Below are 18,914 nucleotides of genomic sequence, written 5' to 3' on the forward strand. Positions count from 1 at the left end.
AGAGTGCTAGCAGCAGCACCACACCCACACAGAATTTTTGTACCCAAAAACACAGCTGGAGCACAATCATCATCGAAGCTACAAGATGGAAGAGGGATGTGCATGAACATGTAGATATGGCATGTGCTAGTTTTTGGTACTTCAACATTCATTTCAATGTGGTGAGTAATCCTTATCAAGAGAAACAGGTAACTGCATTGATAGTTGCAAGAGAAGACTACAAGGTGCCTTCTCGCAAAGACTTGAGTGGGAGGTTAGTTAATTTAAATTTTATGCTAATTTATACTAATAGTAATTTATGTTGAATTTTAGGCTAAATTTAAGTTAATTTATTTATAGCAATTTATGTCGAATTTAAACTATTTTTGTGCTTTAAAATTAAAAAATTTGTATTTCCACTTTGTACTTGTAGGTTGCTTGTGAATGCAACTGAAAGGGCAAGGCTAATAATGGAAGAACAAAAGAAGGAATGGAAAAGAAATGGCTGCACTATTCTTTCAGATTAATAAATGGATGGGAAAAACCACACCATTATCAATTTTTTGATAGCTTCTTTTAGCAAAAAAAATGGGGAACACAAACTGATGTTTTGAGCCCTGAGTAATTTTTGTTTGTTTATTTATACCCCAGACTCAATTATACAAAGCGAGCAAGGAGTTAATCCAGATAGTGTCTTAACTAGTTGAATATTTATTAAAGCATAGAAAATCTATAAGACATAGCATATTATATATGGAACTCTTACATACTAGTATTATCAACGATCATTCATATACAATTATCTTGTACTTATATTTCCTTATTACATTCTCTGTCGTACATACATCTCTTCCATATATCTTCTATTACCTCTATTCTATCTATCATATTTCTCCTTCTCTATTGCATCGTATCTTTTTCTATACAAATATATATCTAACAAGACGTGACCCATCCATTCTACTCCTAGTCTAGATGATGACTTCTTTGCAGTGAATATTAGAATAATATATTTCTCTGTGTTATTAATGGTCATTTAAGTTGTTTCTAATTTCACCTCTAGTTAACAATTGTTTCTTTTAGAAACATCGTCTTTGTAACTCTATTTAAAGGAGCTTTGTCTCCTTGATTAATTGAACAACATCGATTCTTTGAAATCCATATGCTTTTGCATTTGTATTATGGTATCAGAGCCTTGGTTATTTTCGAAATAATTTTTCAATTTAACAGTTTTTTTTGAAAAATTTCTTTGTTTATTCGAAATTGCTACTTTGGCAGTTCGTTTTGGCTGCAACTACTAGGGTTTTCTCGCTATTTTCTGCCCTCTCCCGCGACCCGTCTCTCCTACATTTCGTGCAACCACGCAACGCGTTTTTTTCCCGCTTGCAGATTTTTTTCTGCCATTTTTGGACGGAAATCTGCATTTTCGGCTAGGGTTTTGACCCTCCAGATTCAGTCGAAAAAATTTTCTGAGCACAGATTCGTGGTGGGTTTTTCGAGATCTCAACTGGGTCGTCGTCAGAATTTTCTTGGTGCCTCGATTTTCGAGCCAACGGATCCAGATTCCGACAGCAAATTCCTTCTGGGTTTTTCGCAAGGATTTCTGGGTTAGCCGAAAAAATTTTCATGAAATTCGTGCCAACCGTACTTCATTTTTTGAAGGCTATACCTACATCTGCCTCTATTTTTGCATTGGGATTTGAATTTTTTGAATTCTGTGCCAGCACCTCTTCTCAGTTTTTCATTTTCCGTGCATTGGGAAACGTGCAAGATGGCGTCATTGACCAACTTGATGTTGGAAGACAGTCAGGTTTTGTGCACTTAACATCTTCTTAGTACCTCATTTTTCGTGCCTCGAAAAGCATGAAGATGGCTTATGGGCATCGATGTTTGTTTCGGTTTTTAATTTTTTTTTACCTAAAAAAAATTCTGATGGGTTTTAATAATTTTTTTCCCTTGCAAAAAATCTATGGGTTTTAATAATTTTGTCCTAAAAAATTATCAGTGGGTTTTTAAATATTTTTTGTCCTTGTAAAAAAAAACTCATGGGAGGTTTATGATTTTTTCCTCAAATTGTACTTTGCTGCAGTATGTTTTTAGTCGCCCCTGGAGTTGTGCGAACATCTGCACTAGTCTCTTGTTTGCAATCTATTTTCGAGCATCTTGCTCATCTGCAATAGTTTGGAGGGTTTGCCGATTTTTTCCTCAAAATCGTGACAGTTGTTCTTGGTGTGTCTCTGGTTAGAGGGAGGGAGAGTTCTCCAACATCAGGTTGGACGGTTGGTGTTGTTTTGGGTATCTCCAGAAGTTCTACAATTTCTGGGAGGGTTGGTGGCAGACTCATCTCAAGTGGCAGAGTTAGTGGCATGCTCTTGTCTTCTGTTGCAGCGTGTTCTAAGAAGAAGGGGGTAACCTTCTCTGTTATTTCTCTTGGTAGTTAGAACGATGACCATTAAGGGAGGGTATTAGAATAATATCTTTCTCTTTGTGTTATTAATGGTCATTTAAGTTGTTTCTAATTTCACCTCTAGTTAATGATTGTTTCTTTTAGAAACATCGTCTTTGTAACTCTATTTAAAGGAGTTTTGTCTCCTTGATTAATTGAACAACATCGATTCTTTGAAATCCATATGCTTTTGCATCTGTATTAGTGAAGTGTGGTAGGATCTTCAGTGATTGTGCCTCCACTTGCTCCTTTCTTGCCAACATCATCCCCCCTTTCAAAAGGTTGGCTTGTCCTCAAGCCAACTCAACTCAGGATTGGTGTGATAGTGTTTAATTTGAGGCAAGGTTCAGAAGGGAGCCGTTAAGCTCCAGTACATTTACATAGGTCAGCAGGTAGCTGATATTCTGACCAAGCCCTTAGCAAAAGGGAAGTTTGAGACTTTTAGAGACAAGCTTAGATTGGTGTAAAATTTCTTCCTTGCTAAGAGGGAGTGTTAAGTTTTTAGCTCAGATAGGAACTTCCACATAGGTTCAATGTGAACATGCGGGGAAAATTTCAAGTGGTTCAAGTTAGTCTATTTTGTATTTTACCATAGTGAATAAAGTGAAAGTTTTTTATTTAGCTAAATGAGTCTAATTAAGTATAGATAATCACTGATGAGTTAGACTTATCTTCCATCTCATCCTTATGTGTGATAAGGATGCCTTTGTAATTAAGCTGATTTTTAGAAGATTAGATTTTTAGCTGAATTATATAAAGATGGGAGAAAAATATAAAATTGTAAGCAATGTCATTCAGATTGCCTTTCGATGAACTGAAAAACTAAGTTTTCCGAAGGACTGGAAAAGAGAATGTAAGATACAAGTTGGTTTCCATTAAACTGTGAGTTATATTAGTTGTGGAGGTTTCCTTGTAGGTTTTTCAAAGGAATGAATGAAAAAAAGATTATAAGGGGTAATTAATTGTGTATGCTTCAATTTTTGTTTCCACAGTTTGAATTTCAATGATTCGTGTGATTAATTCAATGTTTTCAAACAGTAGGTAATTAGTCATCATGATTGGAATTTTTTTTTAAATAGCACTATAACTGAATATATATTAAAAAAGAACTACTCATAAGCAGATTGTTAAAAAGATGACACTTACGAAGCACGAAAGTCAACTCCTGTTGGTCTGGGAAGTTGAAGAAATCTACGAGAATGCAAATCCGTTGCATATACCATCTGAATCAATAAACAAGTAACATAGTAGCCATTAGATGAATATCACACCCAAATGAAAATAACAAAGGCAAAGACAAGATAAGTCTCACACAACTCAACCATTTAAAAGTTGTTTCAACTTTTAACTGTCTCTCATACATTGTTGCCAGAAATTCCAGGGACTAGTATATGGTTTTTTAAATTAAAATATATTTCATATATGAAATATCACTGAGCACATTAATATCACTCAATTTGCTAGATTTCATTGCTAGAAAATTCAGAATTGATAAATACAGTTGAGCAACTAACGCCTTTAATGCTTTTCCAATAATAAGTGTTGTAACAAATCAAACTGTCAGACAATGTCTCAAGTTGATTGATAACAAGACTACAGAAATTAAGCTTGTAAACAAATAAAATCCTCTTGCAAAGACATACAACTGTGACCAAAATTCACAGTGAATTAGAATATTATATCAAATAAATACTAAGGAAGCTAAGCAACCTTCATCTATACCCTTTAAAAGATACTGGTCAGGAATGAATTGAAACTAGTTAGTACACTTACAGCAAGAAACTGGAACAACCCTTCTGGCTGTTGTGGCTTTAAATAAATGCCTCCAGTTATGTGTGAAGCCTGCAAATCACTTGTCCCAAATAAGTACCATGTACAAGAAATCATAAACAGGATAAGTGCTCTCGAGCATACTTTCCACAGAACAGTAGAAAAACCTAATGAATCAAGGTTGACTGTAGACCTGCTGCAAGAAGGGAGAGTGTTGATTCCCCACAATGCATGAATCAATGGGAACCTGCAGGCAGAAACATATACTTTGAACATTTTTTTCTTTTTTGTAATCATACATATCATTTACATCATAGCAAACTGAAAGAGTTTTAAGAAAATTCTCTGGTTAACAAACCCTTTTACTCTAAGTCACAAGGTTCAAGTTTGGGGAGCAAAATTTTAAAAATTCAGGACAAGTTTGCCAGCTAATAGAAATCCTGACTAGGTTTAAAGAAAATAAATGTGTTTTCTGATTTTCTTTTATTTCATTTTTCTCTTTTTTTTTAATAGTATAAAAATGTGATGCATCGTGATATTAAACAAGACATTAAAACTATCAGTGATCGTGTTTTTTTATTTGATAAGTAAATTACAGTCTTGGGCACCAATCTCTTTGTATTATATTTCACAAAACAATGCACATTCAAGTTTTTCAGCAGTTGTGGGTTTTGATAAAGAAACCCACCAGAGAACATGGAAAACAGGGAATGATTGCAAAAACGCTGTAAAAACCTTTTAAGTTATCTACTCAATAAGATAAATTAAAGATAAAACTAGAAACATAATAATTATAAATTCATATTTATATATAAAAAAAATTTATAAAAATCCAATATTCATTTTCAATATTAAATATTATAAAAATTTGAAACATAAATGTAAACAATACTATAGCAATATAAAGTTACAAATGTTAAATATTAATACAAAGTAATATCTACTAAAATAATCTTATTATTAACAAAGATTACCATAACCCTAGAAAATGCCCCTAACTACTACAATATTATCTCCTTGTGACCACAGTATCCTCAAAATATTACTTGATCTATCATTCTAATTTTGCATGGCCTAGTGTTTCAGGTAGTCAGAAATAATTGCTGTCCAGCAGCTAGTACTCACGTATGGAGAACCACGTAGAAATTTCCCCTTAACACAAGGATTTCTATTGTAGTGTTCAAATCCCTTAACGATAGAAACTTTATTCTTAATTATCAGGTTTGGTTTGGGGAAGTAGCCACTCCTCATGAAGCCTTGATTGGAATTCAACCTCTTGAAAGAATCTTTTAAGGTGATCCTAGAATGGGTCAGACTTCCAAATCTCTCCCTTCAGTTTTGGATAGACTCCTAAAACATGGCAATTGGGAACTACCTAGGGAAATTTTTGTCAACAAATAAGGCAACTTCTGCTTTCTCACATTCTCAACCACTGGTGGAGTTGGATAGTTTGAATGATCTTCTAGAAAATATTATGCTGAAAGTGGCAGAAAACTCTTTGAAGCAGCCTTTGGACTATGAGGGTCTTGCAATCCAGCTTTGCATGTTGCTGCTGTCTCTTCTACTCTCAACCATAAATCTGCCAGCCAAGCTTCATGATGGAAAGAAGCTCTTCCTCACCATTTAACTATTCTGGGTTTTTTGAAGGTGTCTCATACATCTCCAAAGTCCTCTAAGGTAGCTACATCTGATTCAGAGCACCCTCCTAAGGTTCCTGCAACTCCATTGACTTCTGAAAGATCAAATAAAAAGGCTCCTTTGGTAGAAAAAGTTATTCCCCCTTCAGTACTTACTACAAAGACTCCCTTAACTCAATCTTTGTCTTCCAAGAAATTAATTGAGAAGACTGGATGAAGTTTTAACTTCATCCCCTTTAGCTCACACCATAAAGACTATAAATGATCCTTAGCTTGTGGGGAAGAGCTTTTTAAGTCAATGGAGCAGCAATATTTGCAATTTGCAGCAAGAGTGGATTGGACTTTGGTTTCCAATTGTAAATCTGCAAAATCTAAGAAAATTACTTCTTATATGCTTAGATATGGTGACAAGAAGTCAAACGGCTTGCTGTGATAGTTCTTATCCAGCCTAATGTATAGTCACTTGTTCAACGGCAAGGGCCCCAATAGAATTAATCAGATGCACTTGTGCAAGCAGCGCTCCTTTATGGAAAACTTTGCATCTGTTAAGTGGATGAGAATGAAATTCAAGACAATAGAAGCTGTACCAAGAAGGGCCGAGTTTGAGAAGAAGCTTGAAGGAAGGTTCTCAAAGAGTACAATTTTGACACAATACCCTCCCTGAGCTGATACAGCCAACAGCACCATGTCCAATCAAACAAATACAATACTATCTGTAGAAACCTAAAAGTTGCACAATGAATTAAGTGAATTTTATTCATTTAATTATTCTTAATTCTTCCAATTAATTAAATTAAGATTTAATTAATATCCCTATTCTTCTAATCACCTATTAATTAAATTAAGATTTAATTAATATACCCTTCTTCTATCTAAGTCATTTAATTAAATTTACATTTAATTAAATCCCCCTTCTAGCCCATTTAATTAAATCCCCCCACTTGCAAAATCCTACAAATGCAAGTTGCAACCACAATTGAAATAAATTAATTTTATTTTAATTAAATTCTATTTTCCCCACCCACTTGAAAAATCCTACATCTCCCACTTGCCTCCTAAATCCCCTTTCTAAATTCTTCTAGAACCCATCTAATCCTAATCAATTAGCCTAAACCCTTCAATCATCCCCTTTCCCTAAATTTGAGGATGTCACCTCTCAAATTTGGAGGAAAGTCTTCCAAAAGCAATAAAGCCTTTATGTCTTCAACAAGCTAACTTGTTGAGTTCCCCCAAATTTGGAAGGACTCTTACAAATTTATTCCCAAAGTCTTCCAAACCATTAATGGTTAACTCACCCTTTTGGCATGGTTAGAGACTTTTTGCCTAGCTCAACCAAGGGTCTCATCAAGCACTCATAGCTTTACCCTTGGTTATCCCTTTAACCTTTGCACAAGAGTTTACCCCTTGAGTAAAAGCTTTGTCCAATGGATAACCCTAACCTAACCTTAACTCTTACCTCCTAAGGTAACCATGAGGCCTTCTCAAGCATTTAATGCTTCTTACGTCTCCTCTCAAGCAGTCTCTTGTTGACAATTGTCACCATTTCATTGGTGAGAATTGTAAACATGGATTGATAACTTTCAATCCCAGCCCTTGATAAGATTATTCAATCTCAACCCTTCATTTCCCTATTTTCCCTATAAATAGAGCCCATTCCTTCTTCAAAACGATCAAGTCTTTGTGCATCAAACTTATAGTCTCATAACATTAAGCATATTATCTCTCTTTGATAGAATAGCATTTTAGATCATTTTGATATCATTATAATCTTAGATATATCATGTTAGCTTCATCTTAGTATCATTTTCATACTAGTTTAAGCTTCATATCAATATCTTGCATCCTATCATCATCTAGTTTCATATCTAAATCATCACTAGGATCTTGGTTGCATTCCATTTAGATCTTAGAATCATAAATCTCGTTCTTTAGGTTGTCATCTTAAAGAATCAAGTGCTCTTCCAAGCTGAGAGCTACCTTGAATCTTGAAGATCCTTGGAGATAGAGGAACATGGAACGATTTTAAGAGTTTAGATTCATTTAACTTGCTTTGTTTGGATTTCTAACCTCTAATGCAATGTTTCATGTGTGTGTTTGAATTGTTTTCTCCTATTGCAGGTTGATACCACATTTCCAGCATACAATAAATAAAACGGGCACCCCCTAGGGGGTGACAAAGCTGTTTGAGCTGACGGAGTATCGAGACTAGTGGGCTATGATATTGTCAATGACCTTTGAATAAAGAGTCTATCTGATGTGTCTTTTGTTGTAAATCAAACAAATGATAACATCGGGGATTTGAACACATCCTCAAAAGAACATCCACTCAATGTTTAGCATTAGGATGACCATTGTCTTCATGAGTGCTATGTATTCTTGTCACAAATGTAAAAATATCTTGCAAAGTATCCAACAATCAAACTCAAAAGTCAGTTCAAACAAGGAAAAATCATAAAGTGAAGAAGATTTCCAAATCCAACAAAGCATCTTTTGAGATGGTTATCAACATTTCAACTATCTTTAGGAAAGACTTTCATCCAACAAGATTAGGGGAATATCAAACCAAGTGATCAAGAGTTTATCTATTCGACTTAGTAAGCTTGAGTATCCAAAACAAAATCATCCATCAAAATCACAAGTGTTTAAATTCAAAAACAGCAAAAACAGAGTAATCATGGTAGTTTAGCGCGTAGGAGCAACTTCCTAGCGCATCTGGAACATTCTCTAGCGCATACGAGCCGAATCTTAGCGCTTTCATCAATCAAAATAGCGCATAACCAGTATCATACTGGTGAAATTTTAGGTAGCGCTTGTCAGCATCAGTCTAACGCATTTAAACATCAGTGTAGCGCATTCGAGACATATAATAGCGCTTTCAGTCCAAAAAAAAGCGCGTAATCGGAACATATTAGCACATAACCCATCCAGAGCAGTCATTTTCAAACAATCTGAGTCAACGCATAGGAGAGGCAGCTTAGCACATAGAGAGCCTTCTGTAGCGCTTCGGAAACATTCTTTAGCGCATTCAGTCTCTGTCTTAGCGCATGATCAAAACTAGGAAAAACAGAGAGCAAATCCGGAACTTTGAGAAAATTTTATCGACAGTTTCAAATACCCTTTCAGGTCTTTTAGCAAACTCAATAGAAAAACTTTGAATCCAATCATTAGTGAAACAATTCCAAATCCAACAAAGCACTCTTAGAACAAGTTATTCAATCTCAACTAGATTGAGATAAGACTTCATCCAACCAAAATCAGGTAGTACCATCACATTGATCAAAAGGTCTGCCATCTAAACGGATTCTATCAAAAAAAAACATACCAAGTTTAAACTTTAAGTTGTCAAATCGAGTTTCCATATCGGGAGACTCTTATCCATATCATTTGATACGCTTTGTCTTGGGGGCAAATCTAAACCTCTACTTGATAAAGCAAGCTTGAGTTTTTCAAACAAAGTATCTCAGTCCAATAATCGAAGGAAACCATTGATCACTCGTGTATGACCACTCCTCATATTTTGAGAAGAAAAAGTCTTCATCAAAAGACTACGTTGAAGAAGAAACAAACTAGTCCTAGGGCCCTTACCAAAAGGAGTAAATTTCTCTACATCCAAAAACATCAACTTTGATCATTTGTATGACCATTCATCATCAAACTGAGAAAAGGGAAGCTCAGTCAAAGGAAATGAGTCATAACCTAAATCAAGATCAAGATATCATGACTTCCCAATCTGATCCCATCTTTGATCAAGATCCCACCTATCAAGAATCTTATGATGATCCCCTAATCTTTTGGTATTCCATCCACGATGATCCCCTTTCATCTCAAGAGCAGAGTCCCATTCAAAATCCACCTCCTAAGCAAGAGCATGATATCCCTTCCATCTCCTCCATTAATCTAATTCCAAATCAAGAGGAAAGCACAAACTCAAATGATCCTACTCCAAGTCAAGATCAAGATCAAGGAATCTCTTCATCCTCAAAATCTATCTTAGGTCCTTTCATTCCAAAGTCAATCTCTTCATCCTCCAAATCTCTCTTAGGTCCTTTCATTCCAAAGTCAAACTCTCCATCCATCTTGGGTCCTGTTGTGACGTTTTCACACATCGCCCCATTGCAAATGGGGACCCATGTTTTTTTTTGCTTTTTAGGGTTTGTTCTTTAGGTTTTTTAGGGTTTTGTTAGTTAGCCTTTGCATTTTGAATGTCGCCCGGGGATCAATAGGGTAGCAAGTCCGGCTTGTGTAAGGTCCTGATCCTGAAATTTGGCTAAGTCTGGAATGTCCTGATCCTGAATTTGACTAAGTCTGGAAAATGAAAAAACCTCCAAAAACTAGATTTTGCAATATAACTCCTGGAGGTCTGAAACCACTCTCAAACATCCTGAAAGTATATATGGAATATAACTTAAAGTATAAGAAAGAAGAAACATAGAAGGAAATGTCACTTATACTTAAATGTTATATTCCATTAAAATTGTCCTCATCGAGAGTGCGAAAAGTCAAATTTCGCTCGTGTCCTTCTCCAAGGGTCCAGAGCGAAAAGCGCTCCTGTCCCTCTCCAAGGGACCAAGGCGAATCGCTCCTGTCCCTCGCCAAGGGTCCAGAGCGAAAATGCTTAGTTGAGCCATTCCTGACCTTGTTTGGACGAATCGAGACATCAAAGGCATGGTGAAGGACGAAATGAGCATGATAGAGCATCCAGACTTGATCAAAAACAACGAAATGATGAAGTTTTTGCCTAGAGGGTCAAATTCGCTCCTGTCCCTCACTAAAGGACCAGAGCGAAATTCTTCATAAGGTACGATCTGGGCAAAGATCAAGTCAAGTTTGTGTTTGATGGCAAGGAAGATGATGAAATGAACTCATTGAAGACATATTGAAGATTTTGAAACGTCAACAAGGACCCAAAATGCCTAGTTCGCTCCTGTCCCTCTCCAAGGGACCAGAGCGATTTTTGTCTTAAACAAATTTCTGGTTAAGTTACAAGCAATGTTAAGGCATGGACGAATGGAGTGGAGTATGACGAGTCCGTTGAATATAAATTTAGAACCTGACAAAGTGAAATAAGAGCCACAAAAGGAGGATCGCTCCTGTCCCTCTCCAAGGGACCAGGGCGATATAGTGAATATATTGCTTTTCACTCAAGTTTGAAGCCGATCCAAGTCAAGACAAGGTGGCAAAGGACATTTCAAGGCGTCTTCATCAAGCACAGGCACTCGAAGGTCGTTATAATGGAGAGATTTGCACTCTAAGACCTAGATCGCTCCTGTCCCTCAGGAAGGGACCAGAGTGATATTGGATATATTGGCCAATTCATGCGAAATTTACGTGAGGTCAAGGTTTTGCAAGATCATAGAGGGTCCATGGCTTGATTAAAAGGTGATGCACGAAGATTTCGAACGTAAAATGATCATCAAGTTGAACATAGAGGCTATATCGCCCCTGTCCCTCTCCAAGGGACCAGGGCGATTTGTATGGGATCCTTCATTTTCCTTCAAACTCATGCCAAGTCAAGGTTTTTCGAGATCACACAAGGTATAAGGTGTCTTTTGAAGATGATATGCAAGAGTTTTGAACGTCAAAGTGCTACCAATTTGTGCAAGGAACTCATATCGCTCCTGTCCTTTGGACAAGGACCAAGGCGATTTTCATCAAAACACTCATGTCCCGTCAAAACCAAGACAAGGCAAAGATAGGCATGGTCAAGGACGTCATTTGGAAGGCAATGAACGAGGAGTTAAAATCAAAAACGATGAATTTCAAGCTAGACCACATGGATCGCTCCTGTCCCTCTCCAAGGGACTAGGGCGATATTCTTCTAAACACCAAAACGCCTCGTTGAATTCAAGTGAAATGAAAGTGGAATGGAGGAATAACATTGTTTGTCCCTCACAATGAAAATTGGAGTTCGAAGATGTAAGATCAAGGAGATAGCATGAAGATCGCTCCTGTCCCTCTCCAAGGGACCAGGGCGATATCACCACAAAAGGACATTCAATCGCAAGGAAAAGTTAATCAAGCTCGAAGGACCTAACAAAAATGTCGATTTGAACGTGGAGATGAAGACTTTGGACGTCGAAATTGCAAGAATCAAGACAAAGTGATGGATCGCTCCTGTCCCTCAGTCAGGGACCAGGGCGATGAGGTATGTATTTCCCATCTTCAAAATTTTTGGCGCTAAATAAACATTTTTAATTTATTTTAAATGCTAAGTTCGAAGAGTTTTGAAAATTCAATTAAATGGCATTTAAATTTAGCGCTTGGTATTAATTGATTATTTTTGCCTTGTAAGAAAATCGAATTTATTAATTAAAAATGAAGGCATTTAATAATTAATTATTAATTCATTAAAAAATTAAATTGAGCGCTTGGTATTTATTTGTTTTATGGAGGTCGGCCCTTGTTATTCATTTAAAAATCGTTTAAATTGCCTTATTTTTACAAAAGTCGGCCTAGAAGGGATGGGTGGTATGAGCGCTTATAAAAGGAGGTGTTTATTTCATTTTTAAATCATTGTTCAAGCATCCTCCTTCATATGCGATTTGGAGTATACAAAGGAGGTGCGAACCTTAATTTCCATTTGAGCAAACTTGTCAACGGCTTGAAGATCACGTCAAAACTTGAAGGGTGGCGAAATTGCTATTTTGAAGGGAGATCACATTGAAGACCATCTTATTTCAAATTTTGCCTAGGCAAATTCCTCATTTTGCATTTTAGAGTTAAGCTCTTAAGTGAGGTATGGCAAGATCTCTTGTTTTAATTTCGAATTTTGATCGTCATTGCCTTAATTTTGAATTTTGAAATTTTGAATTCCAGTAGCTCAATCGTTTTTTAGGAAATAATAACTCAAGGATTTATTATGAAGTTTCCTAAAAATTAATTTAATCTATGCTATTCATTGCAAAATCATGTTTCTAATTTTGAAATGTTGTGTAGGCATCAAATGGAGATCTCATCAAGGAAAATCAAGCCGGATCAAGGACGGTCTTCGCCAGGACGATCAAGTAAGGACATGGGCAACCTCTTTCAATCCAGCATTCCAAGGCGAGGTACATCAATCACCTTGCACATCAAGGACAAAAGGAGTTAGAACAAGAGTTAATTAAAGATAGCCTCTCAACGACATCAAATTGAATATCTAGCAAGCTACAAGTGTCAGATGAGGTGGCATCCCAGTCATCACTCCTCCAGTCAGTGTGGTCCACCTCAGCATGTCCAAATTCAATGTACTTAACTCATGGAAGGTGGCACAAACTCCGATGTACCTACCCTGGCTATCCATTGGTTGATTTTTCTAGAGGGGACATGTGTCCAAGCAATACAATTTTGTCATTGGTCAAGCATTTAAAGTTATGTAATGGTTGTAACAAACCCTAATTAGGGTTTTCATTGTAAAATCTTGGCCATTGATCTTGAATTGATCTAAGCCATCAAATTGTATTGTGGGCACTATATAAGCCCAGGCATTTCATTTGTAAAGGCTAGTTAGCAATAATTAGCAATTGTTAGAGATAGTATGTAAATAGTTAGAATAGTTAGAGAATAGTTGGAAGCAATTAGAGTAGAATAGGAGGACAAGGCAAGAAATTGTTGCCATTGATTGTAAACAAACTCCATTTTCATTGAAGTAATGGTGAAGTGTGTCGTTTCTTGCAATTTGCATGGTTTCTTGTTGAGTTTTCAATCTTAGATGGTAGATGATTAGATGAATGGAGGAAATGCGATTGATTAATGGTGGAATTCGTACATCCATACTACTAGCAGTTTGTTGATTGCAGACTTGCCTTGCGTAGTCAACTGGAATCATTCAGCCTAAGCTCAATTTCAATTTGTTGCCTCTTCATTGATATGCATCAACTTGGATGGTATCTATGCCTGCGGTGATGATTTGAACATCATAAAGCTTCCCTTAGAAGATCGCACTAGTCTTGTGTAGATGTTCCATTGATGTCAAAACAAGATCTAGTTAGAGTTTCATCAAAAAGTCAAGTCATTGCTCCTACATTCTTAGTATTAGGATTAGATCCTCTCTTCGCCCTTATCCTTTTTCATTTTTTTTTAAATCTAAGTTAGTAAGAGCCTGTGTCCAGCAAAGCAGATCGGAAGTTCAATCATCACATGTAAGTCCCCTTGTGATCCCAGCAAATCACATCATACCACTGGAGCTTGTCCACACGTAGAGACCCTACTAAAAGAACCTTGGAGTCTACCTAACTGATCCTTTATGCGAATCTTCAGCAGTTAGAGACTATTTTCTCAAGAGAGGATAAGATGCCTTTAGGTATTTTATTCTGTGTATGATGGTGTATAAAATACACGTCAACAGGTCCTTACCTCCCTCCATCCACCAATCCATCACCTCAAATGATCCATAAGAAAGATCAAGAAAGGAGCACATCTTTGAACTTCTTTCAACCCTCTATCTAAATATCTTCCCAAATCTATTCTTCCATCATTTCCTCTATCTATTTTGGGTCCTTATGTCCCAAAATTCAATTTTCCTCTCTTCATCACTTCTTGAGTTGTGTACCAACACTCATTCTGGATACATTTTCATCTATCCTCACACAAATCTTCAAACATTCTATCTATTATCCAACACCTCTTTTCTATCCTTCAATCCCTATCATTCAATCCTTTGCATAAATCTTTCATCTGTGAAATAGGCATTTGTGTCATTGTGTCACATACTTTCCCATGCTCGAATCTCATGTTCAATCCTTTTCCTAGATATCTATTCATGAAATGCTTCAGAATCCGAGGTTGTTCCTCTTTGACATTTTCTTTGGTTGGGATACACACTCAATCCAGAAAAGAACCACTTATCGTATCTTGGTATCGACATCTTTTGATTACTATATCTCATACACTTAATCAATTGCTCTAAATCATTGTGATCTCTTAAATTGAAGACATGGCTAGAGAAAAATCTAAAATCTTGCTTCAGCGCCACTGTAATTATCAGACCCATGTAAGTTTCATCACTTACAAGCCAATGCAAGAAAAATAAAGAGCAAAAAGAAATATCAAAAAATCAAAAGCATGAGCAAGAAAAGAAATATCAAAAAAAAAAAAGCAATATCAAAATGCTTGGCTATGGGAACATGCAAGTAACTCCATCGGGGCTATGGACGCCTGGCTGGCAATGGAGCAATATTTGTGAGATTACAACAATAACCTCGTCGGGGCTATGGACGCTCGCTGGCAACGAGGCTCTATCTAGGATGCTTTTGAAGTCAAGGTAACTCATGTAGCTAGCCATGCTGGATTTTGAAGATTACAATGATCATATGAGCCAGAATGAACCCACTTGCACACACATGGGTAATAAAAGACTAAGTACCTTGATCCAGTTTGGGATTCTTCTTCCCTTTTGAGTCTGCTTCCTAGTTGCTAGAAATGTTCAGTTGAATTTTCCAGAGGTTCCAAGTGTGGATTGGGTCTCTATCTTTGAAAAGTTAGGAACAATTATTCAGGTGGTGCTAAATGTTGTGACAATCTTACATATCACCTCTTTGCAAATGGAAACCTCTATGCTTGGGGGAAAATTTCATCCACTCTATTCTTCCTACCATATCTCCTATTATCCTGTAATCCATATCCCTCATCCTATCTATTCATTGCTCTATCATCGAGTGCTATCTATAATCTTGCTTCACCTCATCCATATCCTCTAATCCATACCATCTATCCTATCTATTCATTTCTTCTATCATCAAGTGCTATCTACAATCTTGCTTCACTGTCCTATCTATTCATATCTTCTATCATCCAGTGCTATCTATGATCTTGCTTCACCTCATCCATATCCTCTAATCCATACCATCTATCCTATCTATTCATATCTTCTATCATCGAGTGCTATCTACAATCTTGCTTCACTTTATCCATACTATCTATCCTATCTATTCATTTCTTCCATCATCTATCACTATCTATGATCTTGTTTCTCCTATCCATATCCTATCTCTATTCAATCCCCTTTTCCATCCTTGATCTTGATCAAAACTAAGGACAAAAACATTATTTCAAAAAGCTCTTTAGCTACCTTCATCTTTCTCCTATCGATTTCCACCTCAATGGTTCAATCATAATATTCCTTGTCTTTCTATACATTGGGGCAACCAAATACATCTTTCTTCTAATCCAAAAAATCAAAATATCCAAAAACTCAAAAAAATCAAAATATCCAAAAAATTCCAAAAAATCAAAATATCCAAAAACTCAAAAAAATCAAAATGTCCAAAAAATTTAAAAAAAAAAAACGACAATCAAATAAAAATTGAAAATCAAAAGTATGAAAGCATGGACCACCCATCAAATAAGATCAACAACAGAAAAACTCTCAAAGTCTGCAATCAAACTAATCACATGTCTTGTTAATCAATTCATTACTCGAAATCAACATCAACATCAAACATGTCTTATACAGAGATAGGTACACTCGAAACCAGACGGATCGGTCTTATACGGGGTACTCACTCTTTGAAATCAAACATTCCTATCAACATCGAGTCTTGTTAATCAATCCATCTATCAACATCAACATCAACATGTCTTATACAAGGATAGGTACACTCGAAACCAGACAGATCGGTCTTATACGGGGTACTCACTCTTTGAAACGAGACATTCTTATCAATCATCGAATAAATCAAAAGAACGGCATAGATTAGTATGACTGCTAGATTTTGTTCTAGTTAGCCTTATTTTTATCAATTGATGGCAGTAAATGTTTCACATATCATATCCACCCATCTGAGACATCACCAGAAATTCGCAAATGCTTATCAATCCTGGACATACTTAGCGTAGTCACTATCCTTGGTTTATCTGAATCAGTTATCCAAATCATATCCCACCTGGCTTGGTGATCAGTGTTCATATCCATATCGAAGTAGTATCAACAGCAAGGGGCAAAATCCTAACCTCACTGGGGGCATTTCGCCTTCAAGATTTTCAACATCAAACCAAACACGTAGCAAGACAACAAGGATCAGAACAACCAACAAATAACAAATGACAATGCAAGAAGGCTAGACATCACAGACTTAAACTGATTTCAACTAAACAAAGATCTATTTGCAAGATGTTTTATTTAACAAGAATACAGTCCAATAGCATACATGCTTACTTATGGTTGTTAATTTTTGCTTATCATATCTCCTAAGCACCTCCAGGATGTCTTACGACTAGAGAAGCAAGGAAGGAATGTGATGTTTTACTTTTCTTCTATATGTGAGTGAAGTCTTTTACCATGCAAATTTGTCCTACGAAGCAATCAGGTGGCATATCGTTGAGGACGTTTCGGATTTGTATGGGACAAAGGTTAACTCTTGTCTGTTTACACAAGCAACACTCAAGTCGTCTTGGTTCAATTATACCTCGATGCTTGTGCCGTCTTGCAATATCAAAATCCATGTAAGTTATACTCAGGTCGTTATGGTTCAATTATACCATGATGCTTGTATCAACTTTCAACAAATCAAGGCTCGATGATGAAAACAAAGGAAGCACTGGTACTTTGATCACAATAGATGGCAACATTGAGAACGAGAATGCATATTAAGCTTTGCATTAGCTGCACATTATTATCATCTTAAATCTTGCATTAGGTTGCACATCATTTTTAATCTTGCATTTAGTTGCACATCATTATCATTATCATACATCTCATTTTCAAGATACATCTCACATCTCACATCTCATAAATCAAAGCAATGCATCATCACATTATTGCTTATCAAAATCATGAATCTCATATCGAAACATAATTCATATCATTCATCATTCATCATTGCATTCATGACATGCATATCTGTCGTATCATCGTGGAATCTTTCTTCACTTTCATATCTTCATCATTCTTCCAAACTATCTTCTATCATGTCTTATACAGGATGTATCTTTCCTGAAACCAAATGTTTTGATCAGTTCTTATACAGGATATATCGTTCCTGAAACCAGATGTTTTGATCAGCTCTTATACAGGATCTATCGTTCCTGAAACCAGGGATTTTGATCCGCTCTTATACAGGATATATCGTTCCTGAATCAAATGTTCGATCATCCATGTCTTATACAGGTGGTATCATTCCTGAAACCAGTTGCTCGATCATCCATGTCTTATACAGGTGGTATCATTCCTGAAACCAAATGCTCGATCATCCATGTCTTATACAGGAGGTGTCATACCTGAAACCAGACTTGATCTCAATCCAATAAATCTAATCAATCTTATCAAACCCAGGCATGTAATCACTATCCACTCTTCTATCTTTCAAATAGCATTCTTCTTCTTTCGAGAGATCATTCATGCCTTTTGTGCACGAACAATCTCCTGAGGGGGCATTATCATATCAAATCTAAATCAAATTTTCATATCAAATCAATTCTTCATATTTGGGGCATCATATCGACATTTCGACACAAGCATCATATCCGGCAAGATTTTCTTTGAATCAACATGTGGTCACACGTTAACTCAAAGAGGGGCAAAATGTAGACACCTAAAAGTTGCACAATGAATTAAGTGAATTTTATTCATTTAATTATTCTTAATTCTTCCAATTAATTAAATTAAGATTTAATTAATATCCCTATTCTTCTAATCACCTATTAATTAAATTAAGATTTAATTAATATACCCTTCTTCTATCTAAGCCATTTAATTAAATTTACATTTAATTAGATCCCCCTTCTAGCCCACTTAATTAAATTTACATTTAATTAAATTCCCCCACTTGCAAAATCCTACAAATGCAAGTTGCAACCACAATTGAAATAAATTAATTTTATTTTAATTAAATTATATTTTTCCCACCCACTTGAAAAATCCTACATCTCCACTTGCCTCCTAAACCCCCTTTCTAAATTCTTCTAGAACCCATCTAATCCTAATCAATTAGCCTAAACCCTTCAATCATCCCCTTTCCCTAAATTTGAGGATGTCACTTCTCAAATTTGGAGGGAAGTCTTACAAAAACAATAAAGTCTTTATGTCTTCAACAAGCTAACTTGTTGAGTTCCCCCAAATTTGGAAGGACTCTTACAAATTTGTTCCCAAAGTCTTCCAAACCATT

General features: G+C 36.1%; 1 protein-coding gene across 1 annotated transcript in view; it reads right to left on the reverse strand.

Annotated features, from left to right (window-relative positions):
* Positions 1-18,914, reverse strand: part of LOC131071193 (general transcription and DNA repair factor IIH subunit TFB4) — a 162,251-nt gene that overhangs the window by 71,579 nt on the left and 71,758 nt on the right. Inside the window, exons 7-9 of the mRNA XM_058006912.2 lie at positions 4,389-4,442; positions 4,199-4,267; positions 3,572-3,648 (exon numbers count right to left, since the gene is read on the reverse strand). Of these exons, the coding sequence (XP_057862895.1) occupies positions 3,572-3,648; positions 4,199-4,267; positions 4,389-4,442 (200 nt within the window). The remainder of the gene's footprint in view (positions 1-3,571; positions 3,649-4,198; positions 4,268-4,388; positions 4,443-18,914) is intronic.

This window comes from Cryptomeria japonica, chromosome 7 (genome assembly GCF_030272615.1).
Source record: "Cryptomeria japonica chromosome 7, Sugi_1.0, whole genome shotgun sequence".
Taxonomy (NCBI): domain Eukaryota; kingdom Viridiplantae; phylum Streptophyta; class Pinopsida; order Cupressales; family Cupressaceae; genus Cryptomeria; species Cryptomeria japonica.